Source organism: Watersipora subatra, chromosome 6 (assembly GCF_963576615.1).
Source record: "Watersipora subatra chromosome 6, tzWatSuba1.1, whole genome shotgun sequence".
NCBI lineage: Eukaryota > Metazoa > Bryozoa > Gymnolaemata > Cheilostomatida > Watersiporidae > Watersipora > Watersipora subatra.
This window is the reverse complement of record NC_088713.1, coordinates 62,312,576-62,328,494: the sequence shown is the minus strand read 5'-3', so window position 1 is coordinate 62,328,494 and position 15,919 is coordinate 62,312,576. Positions and strand designations below refer to the sequence as shown.

General features: G+C 38.0%; 3 protein-coding genes across 8 annotated transcripts in view; all 3 read left to right on the top strand.

Moving 5' to 3' along the window:
* Window positions 1–6,582: 6,582 nt before the first annotated feature.
* Window positions 6,583–11,922, top strand: LOC137398439 (uncharacterized; the record flags this gene model as incomplete). Its single annotated transcript, XM_068084549.1, has 5 exons — window positions 6,583–6,683; window positions 7,660–7,791; window positions 9,486–9,607; window positions 10,712–10,837; window positions 11,779–11,922. Coding segments are annotated over exons 1-5 (591 nt in total), but the record flags the coding sequence as incomplete, so codon positions are not given.
* A 4-nt stretch (window positions 11,923–11,926) lies between these two features.
* LOC137398438 (uncharacterized) lies at window positions 11,927–15,415 on the top strand (the record flags this gene model as incomplete). The annotated part of the gene is made up of 2 exons (XM_068084548.1): window positions 11,927–12,051; window positions 13,775–15,415. A coding segment is annotated over exon 2 (1,611 nt), but the record flags the coding sequence as incomplete, so codon positions are not given.
* The window catches only part of LOC137398939 (protein transport protein Sec16B-like), a 37,326-nt gene continuing 36,822 nt past the window's right edge, over window positions 15,416–15,919 (top strand). For all 6 annotated transcript variants that reach the window (XM_068085101.1, XM_068085102.1, XM_068085105.1 and 3 more), the window contains exon 1: window positions 15,416–15,884. In XM_068085101.1, coding sequence (XP_067941202.1) covers window positions 15,419–15,884 — 466 coding nt within the window. In that variant the 5' untranslated portion in view covers window positions 15,416–15,418. The remainder of the gene's footprint in view (window positions 15,885–15,919) is intronic.

The window sequence follows — 15,919 nt, the reverse complement described above, 5'->3', positions numbered from 1 at the left end:
TAAAGGCGTTATCATAGTTTATTATTGAAAAATAATATAGCTAAAAGTTTGAAAATATTTAAAAATAAATAACAAAATGGGTGTTGTTAAATTATTGACTCTACAAAGAGAATTTTTGCTATGAAATTTAGTATCCGGGAAATTGTTTTATCACAAACTACAAAAAATGAATATTTGCTACTAAATGCTGTTGTGCGGTTGAGCAAAATAATACATTTCCAGGTTAGCACTGACTTACAACCTATGCAACGACCTATGCAACGACCTATGCAACGACCTATGCAACGACCTATGCAACGGCCTATGCAACTTATGTCTGACCGGCTTTACAGAAACCATGACAACAGTTCATAATGTTTTTATAATGTTCATCATTTAGCAGAGTGAGTAGATATGTCATGCCTGACAGTGCAGTTAAGTACAACCATGCTGCATAGAACCATTCAGACAACACTTAACAGGTTTATGAGAAAAGCTTCTTGCTCTACCCTCACAGTGAACCAAAACAATTTACAACTTGGCAAAAATAAAAATAACATTTCTTAAATCTTGTTTTTAAGGTAATTTTTTTCAACTTTTGTATTTGTTGAGATGTTTTCAATGAAATCAAATGTACAATGTAAATCTACTATTACCGTAAAACCACTATTTGAACGCCATGGCTCTCTATTTTTCAACGCCCAACTTGGTGGCATTATGGTTACGGCAGATAGCAAAATTAATTTAATGGGACATAACGCAAAAGTTGGAGCAGGTGTAATAAAAGTAAGCAAATATGAAATGTTAACGACGCAAAGGTTAATAGATTAGTAGATTAATAGACGCAGGATTAATACACCATAATAGAAATAATTCATAGAAATAATTAATAGCAGGATTAAAAGAAAATAATCAAATATAAACTGTAAAGATAAATGATAGATTTCAAAGCTAAAATTAAGTACAAAATTAAATAAAAAACGAAAAGATAAATAAAAATAAAAAGCCTGTGGGAAAAAAATCAATAGGTCGCATAATCAATTAGCGAAGACAAATTCCCTAGACATAGTAAATTTCATTCACAATGTAATGCATTGATTGTCCATTGTAATGTCCTAACAATAAGTATATGACCAAAAATTTTATTGGTAGATTAATAATGACTAGCTGCAGTTATACAATAAGAACATAAAGTTAATATAATTATACCATTGATGGCAGCCTGACAGCCAAATAAGCTAACAAAAGTAACACTATTAATGGACTAAAGGAGACTGAATTGCTATATTAGTAACAATCCTGGTTTCGATCTGGATCTCGATCTCAATCCTGACTGAGCAAAAATAAGCTAAGAAGTTGGCAGCAATGCATATTCGTTGTAAAAAAAGCCTACTGATAATTGTGTATGCATGAGAGTCTCCAAGGGTTTCAGGCCTCACACTGCTGCCACCAGTGTAAAGGTTTTGTCCTCTACCTTTACTGCTCTACAAGTACAACACTCAGTGCAAAGATTTTACACATATATTTGTCTGTTTTGTCATAAAGAGTTAGAATGAATGCCATGCAACATGAAATGATCAGGCACAGAACAGCTCTCCTCTCTCATCTGTAATTATATAGTAAGAGACCCCCCCCCCCCCCCGCCTCTCGTTCCACTTGGCTGGACTCAGCTTGGCTCGGCTGGGCTTGCACAGTCTACCACAATAGGTTATATTTTAGGGTTTCAGAAGAATAAATGAAAACACCGCAGTAACCAGCAGTGTCACAAATTATGTTTGAGAATCTTTTCCGATCAGTTTTATCTTCTTCAGCAATTATTACAGGTTGAGGTAGCTGTTAACTAACAAGCTATCAGGATAAACAAGTTAGTGCGATGCCTGCCGATGGCTTATGAGATAGAGTTAGATGCCAGGGAGATAACGACTACATTTATCTGGCTGTTGGCCAGATAAGCGCAGCTGATTGAGATCTACGCAAGCAGTGGATTTTACGACAACTGAAACATGGGTTTACAAAAAATATATATTTGGCAAACGCAACAATAACCTATAATAATATACTGATGCACTACTGTTAGCCTAATACAGTTATCAATTATTTTTACGATGTTGCGTTCAGAGTTTTAACAAAATTGAATGAAACCCTTTAAGTTGAACAACAAGAAAATTAATTTTTATTGGTGTAAACGATTTTGTGGACACTTTTCTACTGATTGCTTGCTATTATGGGTTCGTAAAGATCAAAGAATATTAAAGTGGCGGTCAAATGGAAGTGACATTCAGTTAAAGAGTGGCACTCCTTTTCTCAACTCTTCTCCCATAGTGGTGGTCAAATAGAGGTGGCAATCAAATAGAGGTGGCAATCAAATAGAGGTGGCAATCAAATAGAGGTGGCGTTCAATTAGAGGTTTTGTGATAACCACAATTGAGACCTGTGAGATCAGGAAGAAATATGTTGCGAACTTTCATAAGAACAGTCATAACTGTTCATGTGCATAGTTGTATGTAGTCTAAGTAATTGTGCGTGATTTTGTAATTATGATGTAGCACTTGTGGGTAACAATTACAATTATGCGTTTGTCCTGAGTAAACCCATTTAGCTCACTGTCTAGACTGATTTCATGAAATGATGACATGCTATTATCCCATTTTGTTTCTATGTACTCACTCTGTAATGATTTGATTATGCTATGAACTATTATTATAAGGTGCTTGGTTCTCTATTGCTGGGCAATTGTAATGTAGACCAGAACAAAATGAGCCTTTACAACTTACGCTAAAACTTATTTGTGGTGGAATACAATATAAAAACGTATACAGTACTAAATACGTACTGCAGGAAAAATTAAACAAATACTATACAACATGGCCCAAAAATCTTATTCCGTATCATCAACTGGATATACCTCATATATATTCTATATACTAGCATGCACTAACAAATATCTTTAAACGGTGGTATAAACAAGATTTTATTCAACGGTTGAACTTACGTCCAGACCGGTTGACGGTCCAGACCAGAACTTACGTCCAGACAAATTTTCTGTCAAAACGTAACCCTATTACTTAGATTCGCAAGTCAGCGCAAACGTGTGTTAAATTAATTTTCAACTTGATGCGCTATTTACATGTAAATATCTTAAGCTAGTATATCCATATATAAGCATTAAAATGAAAGACTTTTTCAATGCTTTTTGTTTTAGATACGCATCGATTTGATAAAAAAAATAAGTTTTTCTTCTTTTTCTTCACATTGACATAGAAAGGGAAATGCTCGAAACGCGAACATTGGTCTAAATCGTTACTAAATTACAGGGTCTGGCGCGCTCTCCTAATAAGTTTTGTAAAACAGACTATGTATCGCAACAATGAAACAGGACGTGACGATATGCTATAGTACCTATGCCTAGCCCACGTAGCGATTTGGTTTTATGTACTAAAAAATAATATTTACGATAGTTTATGAAAGTTTTTCTTCACATTGCGCTATTTTTGTGCATTTTAGGTAAGTTTTTCTTTTAATATAAGAAAATTGATTGATATTATAATAACGATTAAAGTACCGGCAACTATAATTCCATGCTCTCTCGTAGATCGTAACTTACTAAATGCATTTTACTTTGGGTAAATTCATTATAGTGCAATCCACTAATTTGACATTTGCTTGATACCTTATTGGGTGAAAGTTCAGCCTGAACTAGGCCAATTTGTCAGCTATAAAAGTGAGTTCACATTCTACATGTACGTAATGAAATATAGGCTTAAATTTTCTTTGTAGCAAAATCTTGCAAACACACTATTTAACCGGGCTAGAAAATTTGTGGAGAAATGTTGGCTTACCTTTCAAAAATGTTTTCAGTAGAGTTAGAGTCTGTTAAGATGGAGTCTAACTCCAATCTGCCCGATGGCTCGTCAAGATCTGGTGCGTCTAACCTACAATACACAGAATGCACAGAAAGTTCGATGAGGTATTCTGCAGCTTCTATTTAGAATCTGTTGAAGAGTTTTATTTAATTTAATGTCGGATTGAATGCAGCAGCTGTTTAACTATCTGCTGTTCAGTGTCATCGAGTCTGTGTGATGCCATGATTTTATATCACTTGAAATAATCCTTGCTGTTTGCATTGAACTTGTAAAAAATTTGTTAAAATTTATCTAGTGGCATGCTTAAACTTATCTTTCGCGTAAGGCATGTTTTTATTTGTTTATTCTGCTGTGTCATTGCAGTGCCTATCAAGGCCAGCCTGACATACAACAGCAACATCAAGGCCAAGGTTTGTCATCATTCATGCATATTTAAGTTCATTAGTTATATGAGCTTGAGCTTAGAAACGCATATAGATATGAGATTGATCTGTTCAATTGTAAAATTGAATAGGTTTTTGAATAGAATGAATTGAATATGAATTGAATATTCAATTCATAACCACATTTTTGTAGGTAGAAATGTAGTGTGTAGAATAAACCGGCCAAGAGAAGATTTAGAAATTTTTGTTGTTATGATCAGATGATGAACTGCTATACTTGCTATATTACTTTGCTATAACTTGTGTTTGCGTTACTTTCACACCAGAGAGGCCTCATCACCAGACATTCCAACAGTACCCACAACAATCCGGATATTCTGGCTCACAGCAGAACAATAGCTATGATCACCAACAAGGTTGGCATTGTGATTCCTTCAGCCGAGGTTGTCATTAATCTATAGATTCATATAATAATGACATGGATTATCTATAGATTCTATAGACAATAATTTGTAGAGCTGTTTTAGGTGTGCAGTCAGCTTACGGAGGTGAATACACGTCCTCTAATGGTTACCAGCAGGGAGGGTCTGGAGGCTACTGGTCTGGCACCTATCAAGGAGAGCACCAGCAGCCCCTTTATCCTACTCACTATGATGACCCCAGTGCAGGGCTCTGGACTGGAACAGGTGGTGACCTGTATACCCCTGAAGGTATATATTGTTGACAACTTTGGAACCGCAGACAAAATTATCATGTTGTTACATTCAAAATGTTTTCAAAATTGGCGTTGTTTATTTTTATAAATCTCAGTGTTTGTTTGTCTCTTGTTTGTCTCGGTGTCCAGATTTAGCGATTAAAATCTAGCAATAAAAGTTCCATGTGAACTGAACTCGCGGCTCGAACTGAACTCGCGACTGAACTCGCGACTCGAACTTAACTCGCGACTGAACTGAACTCGCGACTCGAACTGAACTCGCGGCTCGAACTTAACTCGCGACTGAACTGAACTCGCGGCTCGAACTGAACTCGCGGCTCGAACTGAACTCGCGGCTCGAACTGAACTCGCGGCTCGAACTGAACTCGCTACTGAACTGAACTCGCGACTCGAACTTCTTAGTTGTCTAAGAATGATAAAAACTGAATGAATTGTCTATTGCGGTTGCGGGTTACAAGCTAATTTATTTATTACAAGCTGAATGTGTCGTTTATTTTTGATTAATAAAAAGTCGTTATTGCAGCTTCTGCTGCAACAGTAACCTTTTTTGCATTTGCCTTTTTCAAATTGCCAATGTTTTTTAAAGCGGTTTCAAAATCCATTATTAATTTTTTTAACTTGTATCCTGTCGCCTTCAATTTCCGACTCTTCCTAATGGCTATTGCTAAAGCTGTAAAAGCTAAATACTTGAACAGTTGTTTCATCTCAAGTAGAATTTACCTCTGATTCTCTTTCTGTACTGCCAAAACGATTATCCTCTTGTAGCTCACTGCTATACATTTGTACCAGTCTCTTGAGATACCAGTATCGCCGCATTCAAAGTTTTGATGAATAGCTTCTGTTGCAAGAGTAACCTTTTTATACAGGCATTTCTATGCACGAATTGTTATTATTACTTCAACATATTCATCACTTTTATTTATTTATATGTTAGTATTAATTGTATCAGTATCAAATTATTTTTGATTGTAGCAAAACAGACTATCTAGCCATCACTCGCTAATTTTTTCACATTTGAACACCTTCTCAGTATGTAGTTTTATTGTTTCCTTTAATTTATCTCAACTGTGTAAAACGCTTTTCTCATGATATGAAGTTTTAAAGTTAGAATGATAAATGTAGTTATACGTTAAATACAAATCAATTTTTTGTTCAATGACTTTTTTACTACCCGGGCAACGCCGGGTAGCGCAGAACAGGTAGATTAACATACCATAAGAACTCTTAATTTCTGTTGTTATATGCTGCATATGTTAAATAAAAATAGATTTTTGTGCAGACTTTTTTATTACTAGGGCAACGCTGGGCATTCACCTAGTTTTGCATTAAAGGTCCGTTTCAGAAACTGCATGTAAGTTGCACTTACCTTTTGGTAAAGGAAGAGTATAAATTCACATGTATTTGTCATTTTTGTTTCCAATTTTCTTTCTTTAGCCATGGGGATGGGTAGCCCCCCAGACCTCTTTAGTGCAGGTCCTTCTATGGAAAATTCCGCAGCTAGCTCGGATCTTCGACCCTTTGCGTCAGCCGATCAGCCTGACATGCTGCCCCAAGTTCCTGTTGCATCTGACAACAGGCCTCCGGACATGCTGCCATCTAATGGGCAGTCTCAAGTTCCAGGAGAGTCAGAGGGTGAAATGGAGGGAGCCAGTGGACCCGATATTCTCTCCAACGGAATGAGAGGAGACGAGAGGACACGTCCTGATATTCTTTCTCCCGCTACCGAAGATTGCACTGGCGATGGTGAGGCTGAAATGTCTTGGTCTGTTTCTGTTTGTAAAATTTACCTTTTTCATGCAATTCATAAATTTAATTCCATGAACTGAAATTAGATTTATAGCTTTTCAGATTAAACTTTTAGATTGCAAAGTAGACTAATTCCGTCGCTGCCATGAGAAGTGTAGTACGGTTGGGCAAAGCGTTTGCAAATGGCCAAGAGCCGTATGATGCGTCTTTAGTAGTCTTTGTACAAAGTGTTTGTGATTGGCTAGTCAATTAATTGGCCTATCCTATCGGTTCTTTAACAAAATGAAACAATTATCTGCATGTGTTGAGCCAATAAAAATATGCTCACAACCTTTCCTGGCTGTAGTTTTGCAAAATCGTTATTTTTATCACAATTTCTTTTTCGCAATAACTTGCCGTGTCAGACACGATACGGTTATGAATGTTTCGCTAATTTTAGATCTATTAACTAGATCTATTGGGGATTTTTTAGAGCGACAGAACTACTTAGATTATTTTTATTATTTTGTTATTATATATATTTATTATGTTTATTATGAGCGTTATTAGTAATGCCATAAGTAATATAGAAAAGTCTATCGACTCGGAAACAGTGTCGTAGCTCATTCTGCGACACATTTGTGGCATTTTATGGCATCAGCAGACGCAAAACTTTATGCTGGTTAATTTGGTGCCAAGATTTCTTTCATAGACTGTTCAAAAGTGACAATTTACATGCGCCCTTGTAATATATTACATTTTATCAAATATATAATATGTATTATATATATTAAATAAATTAATTTGGTAGCGCAAGAGTTAAATAGGACAGTATATAAATAACAATAAACAATTAATAAAAAGGAATAATTAAAATACGAAGCAAAAGAAAGCATATAGTAGTTTGCGGGCCGTAAGATGTTAATTATTGCTTGTTGAGATGAATGCAGATGTGTTAACATCTGTTAACGTGTTTGTGTTAACGTGCTTGCAGTAGGAAGTGCCAGCCGCAGTAGCTCAGCCGTTATGCACAGTCCAACTGGAGCCTTTGAACCTGTACGCGGATCCGCCAGTAGGACTGGTAGCCTCTCTGAATCGGAGCATTCCATGCCTCTTCCTCATTATGGTGAGACGGCTTCTCTTGCTCGCATGTTATAAAGCATGCTCTTCGTGGCTGTTGTGAACAAAAACAGTTTGGCCTTGACCCCAATAACTATTAGTATTTGTTCATAGGAAGAGAGTATCTTCGGCGGCTTGGTGAGCTGGTCCCTTTTTTGTATCCTCTCACGTGTTCATGTGTGACTTTTTATAATATTACTCACCACATTCTCACTTCACCTTCAAACAAGAGTTGGAGTTGCGTGCTCTTTAGCTTGGATTTCTCTGTTTTATTTCTATAATTCTTTAACTTTCCGTAAAGAAGAATAATATTTGTAAAAAAGGTTGAAAAATAAATTTTCATTGGAGTGATTAAATATTCAGACCTGTCCTTACTCTGTTTCAAACGCTTTCACTGTTGAAGTCTTTCACGAACTGTTCTTTTGTATTTTGCTGTTTCCATACTAGCGCTGGCATTTCATCAGCTGGCTGCCGGACTTGTGGCTTAGTCGCCGAGTATTTTTTGTCGAAAGTATTTAAATTATAGAATAAGGTTGCTTATCCTTCGTTTTTTCGGGACATCATTTTATCGTTGTCGGCCATCTTTATAGACAATTTTATTGTTAAAAACTCGAAGCTTTTGCAATGATAATTTGAAAACGATGTTTTTGTTTGCAATTTTTTTATGATAGTATCAAAACAACACCTAAAAGTACTAGTAAATAAAAGAAAAACGATCATTTTCTACAAATACGGCGGCTTTTTCGTGGACGAGCGCATGTGAAAACAACTTGATAATGTAAAAAAAACGATGGATATGTTATTTAACATCTTATTGTTATATATTGTTATGCGAGATAAATCGTTTTTAATTAGTTAATAATTTGGTTAATAGTCGACCAAGCAAATAGTGCACTTACAAGCTAGTTCAAAATAGGTTTGTCTAGTACAAACACTTTTACTATAATAAGAGCCGTGCCCGTCTGTCTGTATAAAGTCACGCTAAGAGTCTCGCTACAAAATGATTGCACCACTTAATAATCAAACAGATGTTAGTCTTCGCGGCCAAACGCATTACTACCTCGTCAGTGGACAAGCTTTCCACATCTAAGAATGATTGTGCACATAAGCTATTACACATGACAATCTCTCACGACGACTGCCAACGTATTCGTCTTTACTATAAGAGGTCTGGCTGGCTGGCTAAGAAAACATATTCCACCGCATGGGAGTCAAACCCAAATATAAGTCTTCGCAGCGTACTACTACCCCGACCCTCGACCACCTTTCTATTCTTGTAAATAATTGTGCACATATCTATCACCGTGCATGGGAGTACGAGTTCTTGTTAAGTTGCCTGTTAGTGCTAGTGCTGTTTTTGAATGAAAATATTTTAATTCATGTCTCCTACTACAGAACCTTGTCGTATTTTATGGTTCTTGAAGTACACCTCTAGGTTTGCTGATGTAAACAAACTTCAACCATGGTTACCATAGACAATAGATGTAGAGATTCATCTATGGAGAGTTTTTATTGTTTGCTTCCTTACGATGATGTTCTTTACATGATTTCATTCGAAAATGTTTCACCTCTTGGCGAATGTTACTTCCTGTTGAAGCCGAGTCCAGTTTTAGCTCTTTGTCGTATCCATTATTAATGATCTTAGCCCGTAGAGAGAAGCAGATAAAATAGACTAATTCTCATGATATTGTATCATTACAGCGGGCACTACCGCAGCCCCCCTTTGGGAGCAGCCAACTTTGCCTCCAGTGCAGCTACAGCCTGCCAGCAATATGTACGGGTCGGCACTACCCGTGCAAGTCCTTTCTAGTCAAATGTTACAGGTACCTCTTCACTTTATAAACATTTTAGTTAGTCTTTTTCTTCTTTTTCAGATCCGAGGTGGCTATGTTATAATTATAAGTCTAATCTCGACATAAAAAATAAATGTATTCTTGTCATCGCTTAATACGTTAAAACTTGTATTTTTAAGCATTTTCAAGTGAGTTCAGTTTTAATTTAATTACAAATAATCAGCAAAAGGTATTTTTCTCAATTCTCTATCCTACACACATGAATGAAAGTATAGGTTTGGCATTGTGTAGGTCAGTCTATGACTGTTTGGCGTCCGACCGACGTTTTTACAGCAAAATAATTATGCTTATATACTGTAAATAGACAAGAAAACATTTTATACATAAAAAAGGAACTGAAATTCAGCAATTTTCTTTAATTAAAAGAGTTTAATCAATTTAAAATTTTATTAAAATTTTATTTAAATAAAAAAGTAACGTGCTAAATCTTGGAGGTATTCTAAAGGCTGATTTGTACCGTAATCAGACACTATTCTCTCCTTAGCAAATAAACATGTCTTCAATTTGCGCTGCACAGATTGTCCAGCTAATAATTGCTCGTAATTTGCTTGTAAAATTCATTTTTATGTCGCCAAAATTTGATTGAAGAATGTTGTGAACTACAGCTGTCAAATATGCAAATGTTAGCCGTTATGTAAAAAATTTTCTCTTCCACTTTGACTTTAAATTGGTTGAGCCACAAGTCACAACGAATGATGCTTAAATTCGGAACTTGTAAACTCTACCAAAGCGTCTCGCACCAGAAATCGTCATGCCAGAAAATTTCTTTCTGTGTGTAGGTCTGGTGGATAATAAAAATGCATGACTTAACTTGCTGTAAAACTAGATTAAATTAAATTACTTGATATATAAGTTTCTAATTCCAGCTTTTTCCTTTTAATTGCACATTTGAAACACAATTGTTGCTAACAATATTTGACATCATCTATTGGAAATTATTACATATCGTGAGGCAAAGATTCCTTCAAATTTAGCATTGCATGCATGTAGAGTTGACCCCGAGTTACGGTGGGACTGTGTATGAAAGTATAGCACATTATCTTATCCAATAGTTTGTCACGGGGTTCTTTGCAGTCATTCGGAGCTGAGGCTATACCCCAGGCAGGTAAAGTCGATGACAACACTGTTAATGATCTCTCCCAGCATCTGGACAGTGTCACGCTCCAAGACACGCAGAACACAGTTTCTGGAGGTCTACAGGTCGGTAGCGTGTTGGCTATTATTCATTAGTGAGTCAACTTCCTTCATTTTTTTAAAATAGACTGAGGACCAAAATAATGGTTAACAGCCTTGTTCATATTCATTACTCAGACTTTAAAAAAGTGTTGAATTTATGCTTGAAAACATGTGCGGACATTGCAATGGAAGTTTTATGACCTGAGATAAACTGTCATGAGAAGAAAACTTTAACCGTAAACCTTTATCCGAGTTGCGGGCTCCTTGTAGTTCAACCGTTTATAATATTCGCATTTTATATGAAAAGAGTTATGTATTGTTAGTTGTCTTCTTCTTAACTCTTTCGCTACCCTAAGCCGACGTATCGGCTTTTGCGGTAACAGAACTACAGACCAGAAGTCGATGAATTGGCTAATCAATAGGGTTTCACTTTTCTTTTCATTACGAAGCCTACACATTAGCTAGTCGAATCAAATTTTGTCTCCAACGAAACAACCTTGTTGCTAATCACATGCAACCAATCAAAAATCTTTTGGCTCAGCAATTTCATTTCTAATAATTTTTTAAAACGGGAAAACCAGATCGTTATCGTCATGGCAATAACAAACTCACCGCATTCATTCAACGCAAAGAAATTGTCAGACATTTCGCGAGGGTGAGATTCACTAAACAATTTTATGCATATCTTGCAAATAAGTTTGTTTTGAATAATATATATTTTACAGTAAAACCATATTTGTATTGATTCTCGAGATATTGCTTAAATACTAGCGGTATATCAATTTTTCGAAAATCTGTTTGAATTAATTTGGTCAGAATAATGAATTTAGCGCAGTAGGGAAAGAGTTAACGTAATAAACTGAGATTATCTGTTAATCCATTTAATATGAAAAGAGCTATGTTTTGTTAGTTGTCACTTCCTTAACTTAATAAACTGAGATTACCTATTAAAAGGGGTGTTGTAGGCATCGGTATCTGCTAGTTACCCCCACTTCGGTGCTGTCAACTCATCTCAAACATCCGTAGCCTCATACGAGTCGACTCTTGGCCAGCAGCCGTCAGCTCCTCAGCCACCCACTCCGCTCTACGAAGCCACTCAAGACGCACCTTTTAACCCTGTTCCTTCAGCGTCTGAAGCGTCTTCGTCAGCTCAAGCATCTGGATCAGCCAATCAGCTGCCATCGTCTAATGATCTCCATCCTGAACTGCCAAAAGAGCAGAGTCCGAGGCTTGGAGAGGTAATCGGATGTTTGTATATCGCAGTTTGCTGGTCTTGGCATTTTTAGATGTGATATTTTTAAGCTTGTCTTAATATTTAGCCTGTTGTTGCTACGCGAGTAACTCTATGACTGCCGGAGCCATGATAGTAGCTATTATTGAGAGAGCACAACTCTGGTCTAAAAATCATTAGGTTTTCTGTTTGCAGAGGTTGCATCTTGTGTTGCGGTTAATGTATGGTTTATGTCTGCTCATATTTTAAATCAAGGTTCCATATGTGTTAGACTAATTCTCATATATTTGATATGCATTTATCCGACATATGTGTACATTTGTGTACATGTGTGTACATATGTACATTTGTGTACATGTGTGCAGATGTTTGTCCAGCTCTTGTTGGTATGTTTCACCAGCTGTTTGGAAATTAAGTTTCAGGCTTTGCTCAAATAGCGATGACTAACATCTCATAGCAATCTCTTCAGTAGTGTCTGATCACTCTAGTATTGTCTGATCACTTCAGTAGTGTCTGATCTCTCTAGTAGTGTCTGATCACTCTAGTAGTGTCTGATCACTTTAGTAGTGTCTGATCACTTTAGTAGTGTCTGATCATTTACTCTCACCACTAGCTCCCTTACTGGCTCTTTACTCCAACTTTCCAAATAACAGGGCTACTAGACAGTCGGTATCTCTGTTACGTTCTAGCTATTAAGACAAAAATAGAATACGTCTTCAATTGTACAAAGGAGCACCTGATGAAAGTGATAGGTACAAAGGTTTAACATCTGATGGAGGTGATAGGTTCAACTAATAAATTTCAAAGTATATTTTACATGGTTGTTAATCTGATCTCACCTTTTTGAGGTTATTTATAATCAGAACTTCAATGAAAATCAATTTTCAACGTTTTGATTGTAAATTAGGGAGGGCAAGGTAGGCCAAGTAAAATCACTATTAATACAACCTCATTTTTAATTTTTTTTATGATCATTCTATATAAGCGTAGAAGAATGTTATAAGGCTGGGTCATACTATATTGCCAAATGTAGGTGTTAATCCTACAATACTTCTGTGATCGTCTGCGATAAGTGTTCACACTATCCCCAAACCATCCGCGTTTACATCAGCGAATAGTTTGTGGTATAACGTTCTCCTTATACTAGCAGCAACAGTCTCGCAGCAACAGTTATGGCGGAAAATGTAGATCGAGCAATCTAGGATGACCAATCATCATCTCAGAAATAATGCACATTGCGGAGGCTGTTGTAGATACTCGGTTAACTATTGTGAAAGTTTAACAGCTGCAAACCTTCCCGATGTGCCCGCGTTGCTTCAATGGTGTCATCCGTTTACGGTGCACATAGTTGATGAATAATTGCCGAGAGGATAACTCCGACATACGGCGATATAGTGTAAACCAGCCTTTAGTGACTTTTGGAACATAATTCTGTAAGCTGAGAATAAAGCAGGTATCATTTACTCACTCACTACTTGTTCATTGTAGTAAATGCCTGACTGTCACACGGTCTCTGCATGAACATGTGGTACATTTTCATGCAGAGACCGTATGTCGGAGTTATCCTCTCGGCAATTATTCCATTTGCAAAATGTAGTACATTTTCATGTAGTAATTTTTAGTCATTTCAACTACATGACCATTTAGTAAACGAATACTAATATTGATTCGAATCTGTCATTTGATGATTGCTTCTATCATGGTCTAGATAAGTTTTTTATCACTTTTAGACGACTTCCAGATATTCGCCTTCTCTCAGTATGTCTGGCCAAGTTTCATTGGCTGAGAATACTGTGTCCAATCAACAGCTAGCTAGCACAGCGGGACAGTCTATCTACGACCCTTTTAATCAGTCTCCACCCATGAATGTCAGCCAAACATTCAACCAGGTGAGCGATGCGAACCAGGCGCAGAGTATGCCTGATCAGAGACACTCGGTAGCCAGTATGGCTGCTAATTCTGCGGCTGTGAGTCAGCCAGCGTCAGAAGAGACTCAGCCAATGAGCACTGCGGCTCCTCACTACGCTTCATTTGCTCAGCCAATAGCAAATGTGCTTGCTTCAAACCAACCTTTAGCTACTGATTCCGCTGTGAGTCGCCCATTTCAAACGATTACCTCTAGTATTAACCCGGTTTTAGCGGAAACTAATAGTGGTGTTTTCAATCCCGGTGTTGAGATGTCGAATCAACCACCTCTCTCTGGTGTTAATTCATCTTCAATGTCGCAGAGTTTTTCAGCATCCAATAGAGCAGCTGCTCATCAGATGTCCAGTTTTTCAACTTCACATCCAACGACAACTAGTGTACCAGCAACTCAGCCAATGGCGGGTGCTGTACCATTTTCTCAGCCAGTAGCAGTTAGTCTACCAACTTCGCGTACGACAGCTGCACATGATGCTCCCTTTTTACAGTCAATGACGTCTAGCCTACCAGCTTATCAGCCAATGACAACTAGCGTACCAGCAACTCAGTCAATGGCGGGGCCTGTACCATTTTCTCAGCCAGTAGCAGTTAGTCTACCAACTTCGCGTACGACAGCTGCACATGATGCTCCCTTTTTACAGTCAATGACGTCTAGCCTACCAGCTTATCAGCCAATGACAACTAGCGTACCAGCAACTCAGCCAATGGCAAGTGCTGTACCATTTTCTCAGCCAATGACAGGTAGTGGGCCAACTTTTCAGCCAATGCCATCTTCTGTACCACTTTCACAGCCAATGGCAGCTAGTGGATCGACTTCACAGCCAATGCCCTCTGCTCCAACGCCTTCACAGCTAATGGCAGCTAGTGGATCGACTTCACAGCCAATGCCCTCTGCTCCAATGCCTTCACAGCCAATGGCAGCTAGTGAATCGACTTCACAGCCAACGCCCTCTGCTCCTACGCCTTCACAGCCAATGTCAGCTAGTGGATCGACTTCGCAGCCAATGCCCTCAGCTCCACCGCCTCCACAGCCAATGACATCCAGTAAACCGACTTTTCAACCAATATCATCTGTTATACCATCTTCTCAGCCAATTTCATCTGCTGTACCATATTCACAGCAATTGCCATCTGCTGGGTCATCTTCACAGCCAATGACAACCAGTATGCCGACTTCACAGCCAATTACAGTAATGGAACCAGCTTCTCAGCCAATGAGCACAATTTTCCAGTCCATAAATACTGGTGCTACAGCCAATCAGTTCATCACCTCAAATCAGCCTCCAGTAAGTTCTGGAAATCTCCAGCTGCCTTATCCGCTGACTAGCCAGCCAATGGGCAACCAACAGATGGGTGGTTACCCTATGCCCTACCAGCAAGTAGCCAACCAATCAATGGCCAACCAACAATTGCTTACTCAACAATCGACCAACCAGCCGATAGGACAGCAAATGACAAACCAACCAATGGTCGGAAGTCAGCAAATGACCAGCCTACCAGTAGAAAACCAGCAAATGCCAAATCAAATGATTAACCAACAAATGGGAAGTCAGCAAACTCCCAACCAACGCCTGGGAAGCCAGCAAATCACCAGTCAACCAGTTGGAAACCAGAAAATGCCAACTTCGCAAATGATGAACCAACCGGTAATAAACCAACAAATGGATAACCAGCCAATGGGCAGTCAGCAAACTTCCAAACAGCCTATAGAAAACCAGCAACTTCCCAATCAACCGATGAATAGCCAACCAATACCCAACCAGAACATCGGAAATCAGCCAATGGGAAATTATGGCATGAATTATGGCATGATGGGAAATGGAATGATGAATACAAATATGATGGGATACCCACCACAGCAGATGATGTACCCCGGGATGATGATGCCAGGCCAATACCCAGGCATGTTCCCATACGGTAAGCATGTGCCTCCTCTTTTACCAATGTTTGCA